General features: G+C 36.7%; 1 protein-coding gene across 2 annotated transcripts in view; it reads left to right on the top strand.

Annotated features, from left to right (window-relative positions):
* Positions 1-21,894, top strand: part of ATRX (alpha thalassemia/mental retardation syndrome X-linked) — a 335,048-nt gene that overhangs the window by 206,246 nt on the left and 106,908 nt on the right. For both annotated transcript variants that reach the window (XM_006873737.1, XM_006873736.1), the window contains 3 exons: positions 7,020-7,150; positions 8,134-8,222; positions 8,314-8,486. In XM_006873737.1, coding sequence (XP_006873799.1) covers positions 7,020-7,150; positions 8,134-8,222; positions 8,314-8,486 — 393 coding nt within the window. The remainder of the gene's footprint in view (positions 1-7,019; positions 7,151-8,133; positions 8,223-8,313; positions 8,487-21,894) is intronic.

Here is a 21,894-nt window from a genome sequence, read left to right as displayed (position 1 = left end):
ATTAATGGTTTTCCTTTTTATTATTATGGTTTATTAAATTTATTATTAAATTTCATAATTGTTTTTATATGAGAGTTTTATTGGGTATATGATTTTTAAAAAATTTTTTTATTGTGAATTGAGTGATAGTTTACAGGGCAGATCATCAGTTTTCCACTCAACCAATTTTGTACTAGTAATTGGTTTCATTGCAGTGTTTATAATTCCCTCCATACACCATCGGTTAACACTATTTACGTTTATTTCATCTTTGTTTTTTATGTACACAAAACACAGAGAAAAAAAAAAAAAACACAGAGAAAATGTATATGCATTTAAATGACCAAAGGGCACATTTTGCAAGTCAGGCTCCTGGCAGCCAGCACACAACCTTTCTCATTCTGTGGGTCTACAGTCCTCAGCTGCTCTTTTTTTTTCTGGTATCCCTGCTTCTCTGGTTAGATCCCACACTCCACTCATGCCTTTCCCTCTTAATGGTCCTAGGGTCTTCTGTTCCTGGAATGAAAGATTAGCCACGCCCCCCTTCTTTGTTATACATCTTCTACCTTTACAGTTGTGATTATTTTAATTAGGCATGATAACAATTACTACTGAATCAAAAGAAGGCTATCCCCATCCTCCTCTATGCCCTTGTACCTAACCCATCTAGAGAAGAGGAAAACTAGTCAGTGGGATTTCTACTTTAACCCCCTCGTTCTGAAACTAAGTACACTCCTAAAAACTTGTAAGCCAACGGAAACTGCAAGCCACCACAGCATTACATGAACCTTGGATGAAAGTAGAGAACATCAGAAAGATGGTTTCAACTGTGTGGATCATGAAAAGTTCTGGACAGCATTGAGGACATTGAGTGTTCTGGAATGCTTAATTGTATTTATGTGGAACCTGTACACAGACCAATAGATGGTATTTCAAACAGAACAAGGGGCACTGAATGGTTTAATATTGGGAAAGGTGTGCACCAGGATTGTATTCTGTCACTGTGCTTAGTCATTGTGTAGTTGAACAAATAATCTAAGAAGCTGGATTATATGAAGAAGAATATGGCATCAGGATTGGAGGAAGACTTATTACCAACCCGTAACACGCAGTATAACCTTGTTTGCTTGAAAGTGTAGGGGACTTAAAATTCGTACTGAAAAAGATGAAAGATCACAGTGTTCAGTATGGATTGCACCTCATAATATAAGGAAAACAAGAAAATCCTCACAGCTGGACCAATAAATAACACCCTGATAAATGGAGAAAACATTGAAGTTGTAAAAGACTTTATTTTGCTTTGATCCTCCATCAATACTCATGGAAGCAGCTGTGAAGAAATCATATAGTATTGTATTGAAGTAAGTCTATTGTATAAGAAGTCTTTAAAGTGTTTAAAGGCAAATATGTCAGTTTGAGGACTAATGTGCACCTGACCCAAGACATGGTATTTTTAGTTGCCTCATAGGCTTGCCAAGAAATTTGGAAGACAACGATCTGGACAACATACTGGAAGAGATCCGTATTTGTGCCCATTCCAAAGAGAGGTAACCCAACAGAATGTGGAAATCATTGGACAATATCTTTGATATCCCATGCGAGTAAAGTTTTACTAAAGGTAATACAGAAATGCCTGCAGGCATACACCAACAGAGAACTTCCAGAGGTTCAAGCCAGATTCAGAAGAGGACGTGGAACGAGGGATATCATTGCTGATGTCCAATGGATCTTGGCTGAAAGCAGAGAATACCTGTGTTTCATTGACTATGCAAAGGCTTTAGATTGTATAGATCATGACAAACTGTGGACAACATTATGAAGTATGAGTATTACTGAACACTTAATTGTGCTCATGACGAATCTGTACCTGGACCAAGAGGCAGTTGTTCGAACAGAACATGGAACACTGAATGGTTTAAAATTAAGAAAGGTGTGTGACAGCGTTGTATTCTTTTACCATATTTATTCAACCTGTATGTTGAGCAAATAATCCGAGAAGCTGAGTTATATGAAGAAAAATGTGGCATCAGGATTGGAGGAAGACCCATTAACAACCTGTGATATGCAAATGATACAACCTTGCTTGCTGAAAGTGAAGATGACTTAAAATACTTATTGATGAAGATCAAAGAGCACAGCCTTTGATTTGGATTGCATCTCAATGTAAAGAAAACAAAAATCCGTATCACTTCACCAATAAACAACATTCTTCATTTTCTTGGATCAACCATCAACACTCACGGAAGCATCAGTCAAGAAATCTAACTACACATTGCATTCGCAAATCTACTGCACAAGACCTTTTTAAAGTGCTGAAGAGCAAAGATGTCAGCTTGAGGACTGAGGTGCGCCTGACCGAAGCCATGGTATTTTCGGTAACCTCATATGCATGTGAAAGCTGGACAGTGAATAAGGAAGACCATAGAAGAATTGATGCTTTTGAGTTATGCTGTTGGAGGAGAATATTGAAAGTACCATGGGCTGCCAAAAGAACAAACAGATCTATGTTGAAAGTAGTGCAGCCAGAGTGCTCCTTGGAGGCCAAACTTTATCTCTCATACTTCAGACATATTATCAGGAGAGACCACTCACTGGAGAAGGATATCATGTATAGTAAGATGGAGGGTCAGAGAAAAAGAGGAAGATCACCAGCAAGATCGATTGGTAAAGTGACAGTATCAATGGACTCAAGCGTGGCAACAATTGTGAGGTTGTTCCAGGACCGGGCATTGTTTCGTTCTGTTGTGCATAGGATTGCTATATTTCAGTACAGACTCAATGGCACCTAACAACAACAACAATATAGGCTTGTGAAACTTGGACAATTAATATGGAAGACCAGGAAGAATTGATGCATTTGAGTTATGGTTTGGAGAAGTATATTAAAGGTAGAAAACGAAACAAATCTATATTGGAAGAAGTACAGCCGAAATGCTCCTTAGAAGTAAAGATGGCCAAACTTCGTCTCTTATACATAAGTGTCTTGATGTTTATAGAGCTTAAGTTGATAAATATACTGTATATTTTCATTTTTATCTTTTAACTCCATTTTTTCCCCATAAATTCTCCTAAAATATGCAGAACTAAACATGTTTGTATGCATGGAGCTTCAGAAATATGTGGACAACATAGAATTTGAAAGATAGTGCTTTTATCCTGTGAGCTTTTTGAGGCCCCCTTGTATGTATGCCTACAGATTCACCTATAAATGAACATATATTTCGTGTACCTTCCTGTTCTTATCTATCTATCACTAGTCTGTCAGTTTGTCTTATTGTGGTGGCTTGTGTGTTGCTATGATGCTGGAAGCTATGCTACAGGTATTTTAAGTGTCATTAGGGTCACCCATGGTGGGTAGGTTTCAGCAGCACTTTCAGACTAAGACAGACTAGAATGAAGGAAGGGCATAGTTAGTAACTGAAAACATTAAATGGCAGTACAATATTGCTGGCTATATTTCCGGAACATAACTCCTCAGGTTGGAAGACACTCAGAGTATGACTGGGGAAGAGCTGGCTCCTTAATGTCTTGTTGACCCCAATGACGTTGATAGAGCAAAGGTTTTGGGACCTTCTTTTGCTGATGGGGCACAACTCAAAATGGGAAGAAATAGTTTATCATGAAGTGGATGTGCCGTGTGAGAATTTATCAGCAGACCTAAACGAAGTTTGTAACATTGCCTGAGCACAAAGACCTACGTGTGGGTATGGATAGGCAGAGGTTGTTCTGAGCATTTCTGACTCTGAATTGTAGCCATTAACTTCTTAAGTTCCTTAATAAACCCTATAACTGTGAGTATGGTGTTTGAATTCTGTGTGGCGTTTAAATTTTTTTCTTTATAAATTTTGTTCTAATTTTTGCTATAAGTAAGCCAAAATGTTTCATCAAAATTTTCTGAATTAGAAAACGTATATGGTGAATGATTTGACAGTTGTTTTCATAAGCATTCATTATGGATACAAGTAAAATGAAATCCTTGACAATTTTAGCCTTTTTCTGTTTATCATTATGTTTTTTATTGGTCCATTTGTGAGACTTTTTGTTTTCTTTATATTGAGTCATAATCCATACTAAACCCTGTATCTGTTGATGTTCATCTGAAGTGTTTAAATAATCTTTTCTTTCAATAGGAAAGGTTGTATCTTTTGCACATCCCAGTTTGATAGAGTCTTCCTAGATTATCTCCTAGATTATTTCATTTTACAGATTGAAGAAGAATGGTGAAAGGATATGACTGTCACATACACCTTTCCTGATTTCAAACAACACAGCATCCTCTTTTTCTGTTTGTAAGACCTCTCTTCGTCTATGTATAGGTTCCATATGAACACAGTTAAATGTTCTGGAATGCCTATTCTTCCTGTTATCCATTGTTATGCTCACACAATCAAATACATTTACATAGTAAGATACAAGTAAACATTTTTCAGGTATTCTTTGCTTTCAGCCAAGATCCGTTTGATCTCAGCAGTGATACCCAGTGTTCTATGTCCTCTTCAGAATCTGGCTCGAATTTCTGGCAGCTCTCTGTTGTTTTTGCAACTGTGTTTGAATTGTCATCAGCAAAATTTTGCTTGCATGTGATACTAATGATATTATTTGATAATTTCTGCATTCTGTAGGGTCACCTTTCTTTTGAATGGGCAAAATAATGATTTTGCCCAGTAGGATGGTCAGGTAACGGTCATCAAAATTTCTTGGTATAGACAAGTGATTGCTTTCACTGTTGCATTGGTTTGTTGAAATTTTGTAATTGTTATTATAAGAAATAAGAAAGAATGAGACGAGGAAAGAAACTTGGCTTCAACAGTTGGTGGGTTTATTGAGAGTAAACCTGGGGGACTGAAAGTCATGAGAGACCAAGAGCCTACTCCTCCCCTATAGACTGGTGTATTTAAGGCTGTCTGGTCCTGGGTAGAGTCCTGGTGAGCTTCCAATGGCCAGGGTTGTGGAGATATTCCTGAAACCTGAAACTATTGGGTAGAGGGAGGATCTCTTGGAGTAACAAAGACTTAAGCTTTCAGGAGACAGGAAACTTAAGCAGGACATTTATTTGGCATCTCTTGGGGGCAGCTGCAATGCCATTTTGTGGATCAGGAGCAGGGTCCTTCATGTATTATATCAAGTCTTGTAGCCTTGTGTTTCTCTAATGCTTTATTTGAAGTTTGGACTTAATTCCTTCAGTACTATTGGTTGTTGACAATATGCTACTTCTTGAAATGGTTGAATGTCAGATTCTTTTTGGCATAGTGATTCAATATATTCCTTCTGTCTTCTTTTGATAAGGACCTCTGGTAGCTTAGTGATTACGAATTGGGCTGCTACCTTCAGGGTCAGCAGTTCGAAACTACCACTGTTCCGTGGGAGAAAGATGAGGCTTTCTGCTCCTGTAAAGATTTACAGCCCCAGAAACCCTGTACAGGGTCACTATGAGTCGGAACTGACTCCACGGCACATAACAACAACAACAATCTTCTTTTGATATTTCTGCATTATTCACTATTTTGCCTATTATGTTTTTCAAATCCAGGCTTGAATTTTATCTTCAGTTTTTCAGTTTGAGAATGCTGAGTGTGTTTTTCCTTTTGGTTTTCTAACTATAGGTCTTTGCATATTTCATTATAAAATTAGTTAAAAATAAACTATTTTCGATATTATTGTTGTTAATGGTATCTTATAATTATTTATGTCATCAGTATTTCAAAAGTACAAGTAATTACATTAAGAGGGTACATAAAAAATTATCCTCACTCCAGTTACTTCAAACGCCCATCCATATCCATGGCTGATAAAAACATTGAGCATGCTCATGAAATGTTTCTGTGAAACAGATAAATGACAGTGGATTATTATGTGGCAAATCATTTACAAGTCAGCCATGACTCTGCCTGTGAAATAATCCATGGCAAACTTGAGTTTGAGAAAGTTTGTGTAAGGTGGGTACCACAACAACTAATGGAAAGGCATAAACAGAAATGTTTGGACATATGCAAATAAAATTTGGACTGATACTTGAAGGAAGGCAAAAGTTTCTTTAAAAAAAAAAAAATGTTACTGGTGACGAGGCATGGATTCATCACTATGAGCCTGTGAGTGAATGGCAGAGTATAGAATGGAAACATCCTCAATTACCAACCAATAAAAAGTTCAAAAGTCAACCATCAGCTGGAAAATTGATGCTTACAGTTTTCTGGGACTCTCAAGGGCCAGTATTAGAACACTTATAAGGAAAAAGGTTCAACAATCAACAGTGCTCATTGCAGTGAGATGCTTATTGAAGACCTGAATCCTATATTTCAAATTAAATACAGAGGACTGCTATCCAAGGGCCTTGTGATCTTGCATGATAATACTCGTCCACACACCTCTACCCACACTGTTGACACTCTGCAAAGACTTCATTTTGAGGTGTTAAAATATCTTCCAAATTGTCCTGATCTTTCTCCATCATACTTTTACCTGTTTGGTCCATTGGAAGCAGCCATTTGTGGACAATGTGAAGAAGAAGTGAGGATAAATTCTGCAGATAGAGTGTGGATAACTTTTGACTCACCCTTGTGGATCTATTGCTATTAAACATTTATATTTCCTAGGGAAGCCTCAGTGTAGCAGTGGCTAAAGTTCTCAGCTTTGAAGCCATAGGTTGGTGGCCTAAACCTGTCTGCCATTCCATAGGAGGAAGATGTAGCAATTTGCTTCTGTGAAGATTTACAGCCTTGGAAACCTTAGTGGGCAGTTCTACTATGTTCTGTAGTGTTGCTATGTATTGGAATCATCTCAATCTGACCTTGTGGTTCAAACCAACCTTACAGTTGAGTGTTTATCCTACAGTGCCACACATAGTATAAATTTGTGTTTTTTAAAAATTTTATACTAGTTTCTATACATTCAGCGTCTTTTATAATTCTGTTTCTTTTATATGTTTAAAAACATTAAGAAAGGGGCTCCATAGCATAGATAAGATTAAAAACCGTAATCTAGATGCCTGATAAACAACGAATTCTTACGTTGTAGCTTTAATATTTTTTTCGTTTCTTCAGGTGTTGGTAACAGCAGTGAAGGTGGAAGAGGAAAGGCAGGTGCAAAACTTTTTCAAGATTTTCAGATGTTAAGTAGAATCTGGACTCATCCTTGGTGTTTGCAGCTAGACTACATTAGCAAAGAAAATAAGGTAAATTAGAGAACCTAGCACTGTTGGTTTATGTGCCGGACTGCATAGTCAGTTTGAACTGCAAGGTCAGTAGTTCAAGCTCACCAGCGGCTCATCAGAAACCCTGCACAGGGTCACTGTGGGTTGGAACCAACTCGAAGGCACTTAACAACAACAAAATTGATTAAAATTGATTGGTTACAAGTAGAATAACTTTTTGATAAAGGTTCATCTATAAGGAGCTCTGGTAGCGTGGTGATTACTAGTTGGGCTGCTAATCTCAAGGTCAGCAATTTGAAACTACCAGCTGTTCTGTGGGAGAAAGATGAGGCTTTCTGCTCTCATAAAGATTTACAGCCTCGGAAACCCTATATAGGGTCGCTTTGAGTTGGAATTGATTCCAGGGCAACTTAACAACAGCATATTGACTCCCAGTTTATTCAAAAAAATGTTTTTGTGGTATAGTAATTCACCCTATTTTATTTTTAGTTAATTTCTTTATGTCTAAATGCGTTGTGATTACTAGAAAAGTATTAAATGTTAATCTTCCATTTAGCCAGTTTTTTAAAATAATTTTAGACTTACTGAAAATTCGTGAAAATTTTTTAGAGTTCCTATATAGTCCTCACCCAAGTTCCTCTAAAATAATATCTTACACAACTGTTATAAAATTATCAAAATTTAGAAATTAACCATTGTTACAGTATATTTAACAACAGCCTTTATTTTGATTTCACCAGTTTTTTTTAGTAATGTCTTTTTCTATTCCATGGTCCAATCCAGAATCTCACATTACTTTCAATAATCATATTTCCCATGTCTTATTTCTATGATAATTCTTTATTCCTTCTTATATCATGACAATTAACTGTTTTTAAATTAAAGAAACATATCATTATATTTTCCAATATAAGTTGAAATAAATTGAGTATAAATTTAATTTAAAGTTGTGTTTCCAGTGTAAGTGGAAATAAATTATTATAACATTCATTCTTTTTTCCTAGGGATATTTTGATGAAGACAGTATGGATGAATTCATAGCTTCGGATTCTGATGAAACGTCCATGAGTTTAAGTTCTGATGATTATACAAAGTAAATAAATGAGTTGGTGTTTGTCCTCTTTGTAATTGACAGTTGTATTTTAACTGTGCTTTCATGAAAGTCTGAATTTGTTGTTTTTTAGAAAAAAGAAAACAAAAGGGAAAAAGGGGAAAAAAGATAGTAGTTCAAGTGGAAGTGGCAGTGACAATGATGTTGAAGTTATAAAAGTCTGGAATTCAAGATCTCGTGGAGGTGGTGAAGGAAATGTGGATGAAACAGGAAACAACCCCTCAGTTTCTTTAAAATTGGAAGAGAGTAAGTCTAATGAATGTTGCCATAATCATGGAACATTGGTTTAGAAAGTATAATGTCATTAGCATTTTTGTCAGCTATTTATTATCCTTACTAGTTTGCTTAAAGGGATTCTTTTCCTCAACTGATAAGAGTCTTAGGATAATTAGATATACTTATTTATGACAAATATCTGATATGTATTTAGTTATAGGCAAAAATTATGGTCTTTCTGGTATTATGGGAAAAAGTACCATTTATTGACATGTATATACCGAAACTATGTACTGTTTTCACTCCGTGTGTTAGGTAACTCAATTCTTGAAACAGACATGCAACGTTGATATCTTTAGTTTTGTAAACGAAGGAACTGCAACCCAAAGTCATATAGTTAGTGGAAGGTCAGTCCTAGATCTGTCATCTCAAAGTTATTAAGATTTTTTTCACTAAATACATAGTTAAAAGTGGAAAATATTTGAGAATGACTTATACAGTAAAAATAATTTTAATGCTTTTTATCTTTTTCCTTTGTGATTCTTGAGAGTCTATAATTATCTACTTTATATTTCTCGTATATCAAATTTAATTTGTTACCACCTCATTCCTTTTTTTTCCTTTTGTGCATCAGTGTACACACAATAGAAATCTCACACTGAACTTCAGAATGACTTAAATTGTCTTTACCCATATGTACAATTGAAAGATTAGTATTGAGAGTCCGTAATCTTTAAGTGTAGCCTGACTGAATATGTAGAGGCTCAAAACGAGGATTAAATAATTGAATGCTACCCCATAAAGATATGGTGTAAGATACTGGAACTTGTAGTACTGGCACAGAATAAAAGAGTGAAAAATAATGCCTCTGAACATTTAACATTTGGACATCCTGGATCAAAACAGTTATCCTTTGCCTGTGAAAGAGAAGATGTCAACTAGGGCAATGATTCTGGCCTCAGACCTACCCCTGAACCAATTTAGTGATTACATGATAAATATTTTTCTCTTCATTAACTCCATGAAAAACCCAAATGGTAGCTCATCCATAGACCCCCTACAGATAATTTATTGTCTCAGCCTTCTAGTTCTTTAGATTCAAAGAAAATTTCTATAATAATACTTAAGGATTGGTTATCATTTAAGGTAATAGAACAGTCTTGTTATCTACTCATATGGATCTAAACCTGCCCTTTTCTCTTACAAATTTTCATGGAATATAATATCTCATCTATTAATCGGCCCTGGCGTGGTGTAAGCACTGGTCTGGTAACTGCAACATCTACAATTTAAAGCCGCCAGTCACTCTCAAAACTTAACCAGGGTTGCTATGAGGCGGAACTGACTCGATAGCCTACAACACTAAATATACAGACATATCTCATAATTAGAAATAAATAGCTTAAAGTTTACATACTCCTTTGAAATGTTCTTGTCTAATAATAATAATTATTATTATTTAACTTGTGAATTGAGTGAGGGTTTCCAGAGCAGATCTTCAGTTTTATATTGAACAAATCATATATACATTGCTTCATTACATGCTTGCAGTCCCCTCCATGTACCAATGGTTAATAGCATTTACCTCTATTAACTTCACTACTACATTCCTCCCTACTTCTCCTGCTACCTTCATCTTTTCTCTACTAACTTCCCTCTTGTTGTATATTGTCTCCCCTATCACCTGTATCAACATGTGTTTGTCCTCTAGCCCATGAATTAGTTTCCCTCCCTCTCTCACTGCCACACACTGCTGTAACCATATAAAATGTACATAATTTATTTTATGATGTAAACTTTTATGACAATTTTTTAATGTAGTATAAGGACATAACATTAGTACTAATACACAATTCACTCAGCAAATATTTATTGAGTACTGTAGGACAAGCACTAGATTGCTTACCCCAAGTTTGATCATTCAAAGCCCCAGCCACTCCATGGGAAGAAGATTACACTTTCTGCTACCATAAAGATTTACAGCCTTTGAAACTCTATATAGGGTCGCTTTGTTTTGGAATCAGCTCAGTGGTAATAGGTTTGAACTGGGTTTTACTATTTGTTGCTACTACTTCTACTATAGAATACTGGTGTGGCACTGCAGGATAATACAGTATACCAAGAGGTCAGTTTGAACCGCAAGGTCAGTGGTTCAAACTACTAGCCGCTCCTTGGAAACCCTATACAGGGTCGCTGTGAGTCAAATGAATTCAACAACAACACTATTACACATATTTTATTGTGAACTGAGTGATCATTTGCATGACAGAACATTGGTTTTGCACTCAACAAATTGTATTTGGTTTCATTGCAATGAATATAGTCACTTCCATGCGCCTTCGGTTAACAGAATTTGCCTTTATTCCCTCTTTTTTTTTTTTTTTTTTTTTTTTAAATGTGCACAGGCATATATAATTGTTCAAACAACCGAAGGGCACATTTTGCAACCCAGCCTTCTGCCTGCTTTTCTCTTTCCATGAGTGTAAGAGTCCTCAGCTGCTCTATCTCTTCATGCCATCACCTCTGTCTTCGTTTCTGATGTCACTGCTTCTCTGGTTAGGGTCCCAAGCTCCACTCCTGCATTTCCCACTTGATGGTCTTAGGGTCCTCTGTTCCAGGAATATAAGATTAACTACACATCTTCTACCTTAGGTTTGTGACAATCACAATTAGTCATGATAACAATTACTTTCTATTGAATCAAAAGTCTCCTATCCCCATATCCTTTCACCAGATCCATCTACACAAGATGAAAACTATTCAGTGTGGATTCTACTTTATTTCCCTTCTCACTCTGAAACTAAATTCCCTCTTAAAAATTTGTAAGCCAGCCACTTTGTGCCTTCAGAGTCCCACCATTTTAGGTAGCCATTGTCTGATTTGCCTGTCCTTATCAGCCGTGTATACTGGGGGGATAAGCTTGATCCTTGATGTGAAGACTCCTTCCCTCTTGATTGTTATTTTGAGCTACCACATCCATAAGCAAAGGTCAAGTTCATCAAATTGTAGCAATTTGTATCTGCTTCCAGTATCAAATTTCGTTATCTTCCTCTAGTTGAGTTCTGATCATCCAGGTATTCATGCTAGGTCAAATGGGTTGTTGTTGTTGTTGTTGTTGTTATGTGCTGTGGAGTCGGTTCCGACTCATAACGACCCTTTACAGGGTTTCCGAGGCTATAAATCTTATGGGAGCAGAAAGCCTCATCTTTCTCCTGCGCAACAGCTGGTAATTTCGAACTGCTGACCTTGTGGTTCGCATCCCAATTCGTAACCACTACTTTACCAGAGCTCCTTAGGTCAAATGGGCACTATCTGCAAATTTGGCATTCTTGAGCACCTCCCCCCACGTCATATCAGCTGGACGGTTCACTCTCAGCTCTAGCTCCCAGTGGCTATGTCATTGTCCATAGGCTCAGTTTCCAAGTCTCCCCCAAACTTCAGACCAGCCAGTCCTTTCTCTTCTCTCTCTCTCATCTCAAGGTCAACAGGAGTCTGTGGGACATGGTTGAACTCTGCCCATGTCATCATTACAGCCTTTCCCCCACTTCCACTCACAAGTCAACCAATGTGGTCACCAGCGAGCTTACAAGCCTGCTAGTGTGTTCTCTTTGAGTTTCAGTCTTGGAAGGGGGCTTGTCCTGAAGGACCTTGAGGGCTTGCCTTGATGGCTCCCAGGTGAACAGCTTGCTTGTTCTTGGAATAGCAAAACATTTTTTGTTTTTTTTATTAGTCTTTGAAGGAGTATCTTCTGTTGCTGTAGCCACTCCAAGTTGGTCTGCATGTCCTTTCAACTGGGAATGTCCCACCTCAGAAGGTTCTGGATATGGCTCAGGATTCCACAAAAGGCCTTTATACTCTTCAAAAGCTCCACCAAAAGCCTATTTCACTTGCCAAATTCTAGAACCCCTTTAGGTATTCCAGTGAGTTATAGGCTGAAGCCGGGTTTATAAGCTTTCTGTAATCATAGTTCCTGATATTCCTTCCTATCCCACTCAAATTTCTATTTTACAGTAGTAGGCAAGGGAAACCAATATCCACAAGACAGTAGTCAAGCACCTTAACATTATTTCCCTTTTTTTACCCATTCTAACTATGTCTTGATCCCTGTATCACAGAGCCCTGTTGTTCCAAGGTTGATATACATCACTATTTACCTATTTAGCCCATGCAAACCTACTTAAGTGATCTTCATTGTTCTTCTACCCCCTTCCCCTTCTTGTTTCTTGCTCTCTACTTCCTTGTATATTGCCCTCCCCATCACCTGAGCTATTGCCTCTTTCTTTTTTATGTACACAAATACACACAGTAATATATGATGCAAAGGTCACATTTTGCAAGCCAGTCTCCTACACACCAGCACACAGCCTTCCTCTTTTCATGAGTCCAAAGTCCTCAGCTGCTCTCTCTCTCCATGACATCAACTTTGCCTCTATCTATGGTGTTACTTCTCTGGTGGTCCTAGGGTCATTTGTTCCTGGAATGTAAGATTAACTACTCATTTTCTTTTGTTACACATCTTTTACCTTTACACTTGTGACAATCACAATTAGTTATCTTAACAGTTACTCACTGTTGAATCAAAAGAATCCTATCCCATATCCTTTCACCAGCCCCATCTAGACAAGATGAAAACTATTTAGTGTGGATTCTTACCCCCCCGCCCCCCACATTCAGACACTAAACTCACTCTTGAAAACTTATAAGTCAGCCACTTTGTGCCTTTATAATCCCCCCATTTTGGGTAGCCAATGTCTAAGTTGCCCATTCCTGTCAACCCTGTGTACTGAGGGGATAGGCTTGATCCTTGATGTGAAGATTCCTTCCTTCTCGGTTGGTATTTTGAGCTTCTACATCCATAAGTAAAGGTCAAGTTCATCAAATGTACCAATTTCCATGTTTTTACTTTGCCAAACTTCTTTATCTTCCTCTAGTCATGTTCTGATCATCAAGTCTTCCAAGCTAGGCCAAATGAGTACTTTCTGAACGTTTGGGCATTCTTGTGTGCTTCCCCCCAGTTCATATCAGCTGAATGGTTTACTCAGTTCTAGCCCCCAGTGGCTAGGTCAATTGGACATCATTTCTTAAACTTTTACAATAATAGTCTTATGCAATATTTGTCTTTCTGTAAGTGACTATTTTCACTCAACATAATGTTCTCAAGGTTCATCCATGTTATGAGGTGTAGTTTAGCTTCGTCATTATTCTTAAAGGTAGCATAGTATTCCATTGTGTGTATGTACTGAAGTTTGTTTATCCATTCTTCCATTGACGGGCAATTAGGCGGATTAGGCGGTCTCCTTTTTTTTTTTTTTTTCCTATTTTGAATAGTGCTGCAATAAACATTGATGTACATATATCTACTCGTGTTCTGGCTTGTATTTCTTTTGGATATATACCAAGTAGAGGAATGGCTGGATCATAAAATATTTCAATTTCCAACTTTCTGAGCAAGTGCCTTATCATTTTCTAGAGTGGTTGATCCATGTAACATTCCCAACAGCAATGTAGTAGTGTCCTAGTGTCTTCATATCCTCGCCATCATTTATGGCTCTCTGCTTTTTTGAAGTTCACTTGTATTGCTGATATAAGTTGATATCTCATGGTTGTTTTGATTTGCATCATTTTAATGGCTAATGAACATGAACATTTCTTCAAATATTTGTAGGCTACCCAAATACCTTCCTTGGAGAAGTGTCTGTTCTTTTCCTGTGTCCATTTTTAATGGGCTTATTTGTCTTTTTCTTGTAGTTGTGTTGTTGTTTCCTTATAATTTTAAGAGATTAGTCCCTTTTTTGATATGTCATTGCAAAAAAAAATTTTTCCCATTCTGTAGGGTCCCTTTTTACTCTTCTGGTGAAATCTTTTGATGCACATAAGTTTCTAATTTTTAGTATGTCCCAGTTAATTATTTTGTCTTATGTTTGTGCAATTCTCGCAATGTTTGGTAGTTTATGTGTGCCCTGTATTAGAGCCCTTAAATTTGTCCCTATTTTTTTGTTGATGACCTTTATAGTTCTGGGATTTACATTTAGGTCTTTAATCCATGTTGAGTTGGTTTTTGTATATGGTGTGAAATAAGGGTCTTGTTTCATTCTTTTGCATATACATTTTCAGTTTGGCTAGGACCATCTGTTAAAGAGACTATCTCCTCTCCATTCAATGTACTTTGGCCGTTTGGTCAGTTGGCTGTATGTGGATGGGTTAACTTCTGGATTCTCAATTCTGTTCCATTGATCTTTGTATCTTTCATTGTACCAGTACCAGGCTGTTTTGACCTTAGGTGGAATCCTGAGCTCCATCCAGAACCTTCTGAGATGGGTTATTCCCATTGCAAAGGACAAGCAGACCAGCCTGGAGCAGCTAGAGGAGCAGAAGAAACTTCTTGAAAGAAAGATCAGCAGGAAAAATCAAAAACAAAAATGGCAGTCTGATTGGCTACTGCAGGAAAAAGCAAGTTATTCGCCGGTGAGCCATCAAGTCCCTTCAGGACAAACCCCCCTCCAAGACTGAAACTTAAAGGAAACACACCAGCAGGCATGTAAGCTTACTGATGACCACATTGGTCTACTGGTGAGTGGAAGTGGGGGAAAGGCAGCAATGAAGATATGGGCTGAGTTCAACCACGTTCCATAGATTCCTGTCGACCTTGAAATGAGAGAGAGAAGAGAAAGGGTTGGCTGGTCCGAAGTTTGGGGAGACTTGGAAACTCCTGTAAACTCCTAGTAAAATTTGAAATCGGAGTGAGAGGCCTCCAACTTTGTTCTTCTTAAGCATTGCTTTGTTTACCCAAGGCCTCCTTCCTTTCCATATAATTGTCTTTTTCCATGTCTTTATAGAATGTCATTAGAATCTGGATTGAGATTGCATTGTATCTGTAGATTGCTTTGGGTAAAATTGACATTTTCACAATGTTACATCTTCCTATCCAGGAACATGCTATATTCTTCCATTCCTGCACATCTCTTTTGGTTTTTGTAGTTTTGTAGTTTTCTTTGTCTAGGTCTTTTGTTTCTCTGGTTAGATTTATTTCTAAATATTTCATCCTTTAGGTTGCTATTGTAAATGGTATTGCTTTCCTAATTTCCTTTTCAGACCTGCCATTGTTAGTATAGAGGAATCCAACTGATATTTATATTTTGATCTTATCCCTGCCACTTTTCCTGAATTTTCCAATGAGTTCCAGTAGGTTTTTTTTGTTGTTGTTGAGTGTTTGGGGTTTTCTAAGTTTTGGATCATATCATCGGCAAATAGAGAGAATTTTACTTCTTTGTCTATCTGGATGCCTTTAATTTCCCTATGTTGCCATATAGCTCTGGCTTGGACTTCCAACACAATATTGAATTGTTGTTGTTCTTAAGTGCCATCGAGTCAGTCCCAACCCTTAGCAACCCTCTACAGGGTTTCCGAGGAGCAGCTGGTGAACTTGAACTGCCGACCTTGCAGTTCAAAGTGACTTTGCAGTCCAGCGCATTAATCAACAGCACCACACCAGGACAGTATTAAATAGGAGTGGTTAAAAAGGGCATTCTTGTCTGGTTCCTGTTGGCAAAGTTATCTCCCCACTGAGAGTGATGTTGACTGTTGGTTTTGTATATATGCTCTGAATTATGTTGAGAGGTCTCCCTTCAATTCCTACTCTGTTGAGCGATTTTATCAGGAATGGCTGTTCGATTTTGTCAAATGACTTTTCTGTATCATTCAATATTATGTGGTTCTCTTTTTTTATTTATATGGTGGATTACATTGATTGTTTTTCTAATATAGAACCATCCTTGCATCCCTAATGTGAATCCCACTTGCTCATGGTGTTTTTTTTGTTTATGTTTTTTTGATGTGTTGTGGAATTTTATTGAGAATTTTTGCATTTGTGTTCCTAAGGAATATTGGTAATGTCCTTCCATGATTCTGTATACATACTATTTTAATGATACGTTATCTTATTTTTTAATTTTTTAAAAGCTAGTGAATTTTTCATCTTCATTAGAGACTCTCAAGAAGTTCAAAATGTTCATGGAAAAATTCCATTATCTTGTGGTTCTATTTTCCTACAAACTTATTTACTACTTTTTGAAGTACCCTCATATATTTAGACTTCTACAAGCAATTACAGGTAAAAGTTTCCTTTTTTTTTTTTTTTAACCTCATTTCTGCTTTACTTTCTTAATATATTTTGGTACCTAGTTGTTGTTAAGTTGGTTTCAACTCATAGCTACCTTATATAGGGTTTTCAAGGAGCAGCTGGTGAGTTATAACTGCTGACCTTGTGATTTAAACCGACCTCACAGTCCAGTGCTTATCCTATCACTTTTCGTTTTCTGGATATCACTATGTAAGGTACTGTAGTTGCATCCGGTAGGTTAAAAACTTGAATAAAATATGTTGGATGTCAGAAATTTTCACCTGTCATAACCTTTGAGATTTCATATCTAACTCACATTTTTACTTACTTTCTGCCAGCATTCTTTTATTTTCAAACATTTCACTTTAGGTATAGTACATTTAGTAAGTATGTGTAATCATTGCAGAAATGTTATGTTCTCTGTGGAACAATATCATTTATCAAAGGTGCTTTGATTGTATGATAGTTGACATTATTGAGTCAACATTTGTTTGATGGGTTTTGTGTTGTTAATCCCCAAGACCCATATACAGGTTTGGTTAATCACTGGAAAGACTCAAAGTACTCACCATATATGTTATTTGTTGTTAAGTGTCGTCGAGTCAATTCCGATCCATAGCGACCCTGTATAAGATTTCCAAGGAACAGCTGGTGAGCTTGAACTGCTGACCTTGCATTTCAGATGGCTTTGCAGTTTGGTGTCTTAACCCACAGCGGTAGGATGCAAAGCCAAATCAGCAAAATGAAAAGGCACATGGGGCAATGTTCATAGTAAACAAGGTTCAAACTTATAAAAGTCATCTTCTAATGGAGTCACACAGGACACATTTATTCCTGCAGCAATGTATTGTGATATCATATGAATTATTGCCTACCAGAGAAATTTATTATAGATTCAGTCCCCAGTGTTTAAATCAGCAGTGCCCAATGTTTAAATAAGCAATACCTGCTAACATATACAAAATTCTAGACTCTCAGCAGGGATCAAACTGAAGTCTTTGACAACGTCAATCTTTTCTCTGTTTATCACGATGTTTATCATGATCTCTCTCTCTCTCTCTCTCCATATATATACGGGGAGAGAGAGAGAGAGAGAGAGATTAATGCGCCAGACTGCAACTCCTTTTGAACTGCAAGGTTGGCAGTTCAAGCTCACCAGCTGCTCCTTGGAAACCCTATACAGGGTCACTATGGGTTTGACAGCACTTAACACATATAGATAGATAGATAGAGTGAGCTCTGACTCAAAATTTCATTGCCTCATGAATGTGAAAGTTGAACAATGAATATAAGGAAGTTGGAGACAAATCAATGCATTTGATTTACGGTATTGCTGAAAAATATTGAATATCCTCTGGACTGGAAGAGAACAAACAAATCTATCTTGGAAGTAGTACTGCCAGAATGCTCTTTGGAAGTGAGGATGGCGAAGCTTCGTCTCTTATTCTTTGGACATATTGTTAGGGATCAGTCTCTGGAGAAGGACATCATGCTTGGTAAAGCGAAGGTCAAAGAAAAATAAGACACCCAACAAGATGGAAATGCCACCAGAAATGTGTTATTTTAAGGTGCCATTGAGTTGGTTTCGACTCAGCAGAGATCCAGTGCACAACAGAATGAAACAGTGCCTGGTTTGCACCATCTTCACAGTTGTTGATCTGTTTGAGCCCATTGTTGCTGCCACTGTGTCAGTCCATCTCATTGGGGATGGGGGTGGGGGCTTCCTCTTTTTCACTGACTTTACCAAACATGATATCCTTCTCCAAGGATTGATCCTTCCTGGCAATATGGCTAAAGTACAAAAGAGGAAGTCTCACTATCCTCACTTCTAAAGAGCATTCCGACTGTATATCTTCCATGATCAATTTGTTCTTCTGGAAGTCTATGATATTTTTAATATTTTTCGCCAACATTATATTTCAAATACATAGATTCTTCATTGTTCTTTTTTTTTTTTTTTTTACATTGTTCAACTTTTACATGCAATGATTGCAAATCTGATGTTTTTGGTCAGATATACCTTACTCCTCAAAATGACACCTTTGATTGTTTTTGCAGCAGATTTGCCCATTGCAGCATGTTATTTGATTTCTTAACTTCTGTTTACAAGAGTGTTGATTATGGATCCAAGCAAAAGAAAGTCTTTGAAAACTTCACTCTTTTTTTTTTTTTATCATGATGTTATTTATTGATCCAGTTATGAGCATTTTCATTTTCTTTGTCTTGCCATTCATGCTTTTGGCTATAGTCTTTGAGGACACAGCTTTAATATCTCTGTTCCCAATGAAAGAGCCCCAAAGTACATGAATCAGAATTGAAAATAGAAATAGACAACTGTACTATAATAGTTTGTTGTTGTTATTGTTATGTGCCGTGGAGTCAGTTCCGCCTCATAGCGACCCTATATAGTAGGAGATTTTATTATGTCCCTTTCAGTGAATAATAGGACACCTTCATTGAAAGAAACTCAACAAAGACACAGAAAAACTTAAAAAAAAAACAACAATTAATTTCAAGTCAGACATACACAGAACACTATACCCAACAACAACACAATATACATTCTTTTACAGTGAATATGGAACATTCTCCAGAATAGACCATATGTTAGGCCACAAAGTAAGCCTTAATAAATTTACAAACAAAGTATCTTCTCAGATAACAACTCTATAAAATTAGAAATCAAGAATAGAAAGATTATGAGGAAACAATCAAATATATGAAAACGGAATAAAACCATGCTTAAAAGAATACCCACTAATAGAATTTAATTTTGGGACATAGCAAAAGCAGTGTTCACAGGGCAATTTATTGCCATTAATACATGTATCAAGAAAGAAAAGCTAGAATGTACATATAAAACAATTATCTCAAACATTAACAAAAGGAGTAGTAAAATAGGATGAGAATTACCAGAAGAAAAGAAATAATTGAGATTTGAGCAGAAATGAAATAAATGAGATAAAAAAAAAACCCAAATCAACAAGAGAAGAAATTGGTTCCTTGAAAAGGATTATAAAATCACCAAACTACTGACAAATCTAACAGAGATAAAGGAAAAAATACAAATAACATGAATAGTAAGTGAAATTATTTATATCACAACAGAAACAAGGGAAATATCAGAATACTATGGAAGAACTCTAATAAGTTTCAAAACCTAGAACAAATGAACAAATTTGTAAAAACACATTTCCTACCTAAAGTAACACAGATTGAGGTAGAAAATTTGAACAGACCCATAACAAAAGAAGAAATTGAACAGGTCATTAATAAATAAATGTGCTAGCAAAAAAACATTCTGGCCCAGGCAGCTTCACTGACAAATTCTACCAAGTATTCAGAAGAGAGCTGATAGTAGTTCTACTCAAATTGTTATAGAAAATATAGAATGAATGAGTTCTCCCAAATATATTTCTTGAAATGAGCATAACTCAGATACCAAAACCAGGCAACAACACCACTGAAAAAGAAAAATATTAACTTTTCTATTCATTTTTTCCTTCATGAACACAGGCACAAAAATTCTCAATTATATCCCAGCCATTAGAATGCAACATCAGAATTACGTGTGTGTGTGTATATATTGTTGTTGGTAACTGCTGTTGAGTCGGTTTTGACCCATAGTGACCCTGTGTAGAGATTCTGAGGAATGACTAGTGAGCTTGAATTGGCAACGTTGTGGTTCAAATGACCTTGGAATCCAGCGCATTAACCCACACCACCACACCAGTACTCTCTATATGTATGGTACTTGTGTGACACTGTGTTGTTTTTGACTCACATTGAACTCATATATGGTTTCTAAGGCTATAAATCGTTTGCAAGTGCAGAAAGCCTTATCTTTCTCTTGAGGATTGACTGGTACATTCAAACTATTGACCTTGCAGTTAGCAGCCCAGTTCATAAACTACGCTACCAAGGTTATACATACATATGTAATGACCAAATGGAATTTATACCATTGATGCAAGGATGGTACATTAGAAAAACAATTGGCATAATACTCTGAATGAATAATTTATCAGTCGACATAGAAAAGGCATTTCACAATCCAATACCTATTCCTGATTTTTTAAAAATTCTCAACAGAATAGGATTAGAAGGGAAATTCTTTAACATAATTAAGAGCATTTATATAAAACAAGCTCTGGTAGCATAGTGGTTACGAATCGGGCTGCTAATCTCATGGTCAGCAGTTCGAAACTACCAACTGTTCTGTGGGAGCAAAATGAGGTTTTCTGCTCCCGTAAAGATTTACGCTATGAGTCACAACCAACTCCACGGCACATAACAACAACAGCCATCATCAGGGTCATCAAATGTAGAGAAACTTTGTCAATGGGAATCAGACAAGGATGTCCTGCATCACCATTTCTATTCAATATTGTATTGGAAGTCCTAGTGAAAACAATAAGGCAAGAAAAAGAAATAAAAGACATACAAATAGGCAAAGAAGACAAAAAAGTATCTCTACTTGCAGTTGATTTGATCCTTCGCATTGAAAATCTCAAATAATCAACATGAAATTACTGAAACTAATTGAAAGATTCTGCAAAGTGTCAAGGTCAACCTACAAAAGTCCATCAGATTCTTGTATAGTACCTGTGTAGTAACAAAAAGAACTCAAAAGAACTCAAGAAAAGAATATCATTTACAAGAGCCACCCGAAAGATAAAATACTTAGGAATAAATCGAACCAGAGAAATAAAAGATCAATAAAAGGAAAATTAGAAAGCATCACTTTAAGAAATTAAGAGATTCACATAAATGGCAGAAGATGCCAGGCTCATGAGCCAGAAGACAAAACATTCTGAAAATATCAATACAACCCAAAACGATCTACAGGTATATTTCAGTCCTGATTGAAATTCTCTTTATTCTTTAAAGAGGTGGAAAACCGAATCACCAATTTTATGTGGATAAGTAAGAGACCCTGGAAAAACAAAGCACTAGTAAAGAAGAATAAAGTAGGAGACCCTTCACTTACTGATCACAAAATCTGTTACACAGACAGTATAATGAAAACAGCCTGGTATTGGTGCAACGATTGACCCATATACCAATGGAACAGATTTAACCCATACTTAAATCCATCTGCTTATGGACAGCTCATATTTGACACAGTGCCGACACTAGTTAAATCAGTGAAAGATAGCCTTTTTAACAAACAGTGCAGGCAAAACTCAAGGTGTGTTTTTTGGAACATGATACAGTACCCATATCTCACACCATATACAAACATGGAGCACAGTGGCTCCGTAAGATTAGCATTGGACTGTGACCCATAAGGTCAGTGGTTTGAGCTTGCCTGTCACT

This window comes from Chrysochloris asiatica, unplaced genomic scaffold (genome assembly GCF_000296735.1).
Source record: "Chrysochloris asiatica unplaced genomic scaffold, ChrAsi1.0 scaffold00252, whole genome shotgun sequence".
NCBI classification, from domain to species: domain Eukaryota; kingdom Metazoa; phylum Chordata; class Mammalia; order Afrosoricida; family Chrysochloridae; genus Chrysochloris; species Chrysochloris asiatica.
Note: the sequence above shows the minus strand (reverse complement) of the source record. Positions and strands in the feature narration are given on the sequence as shown.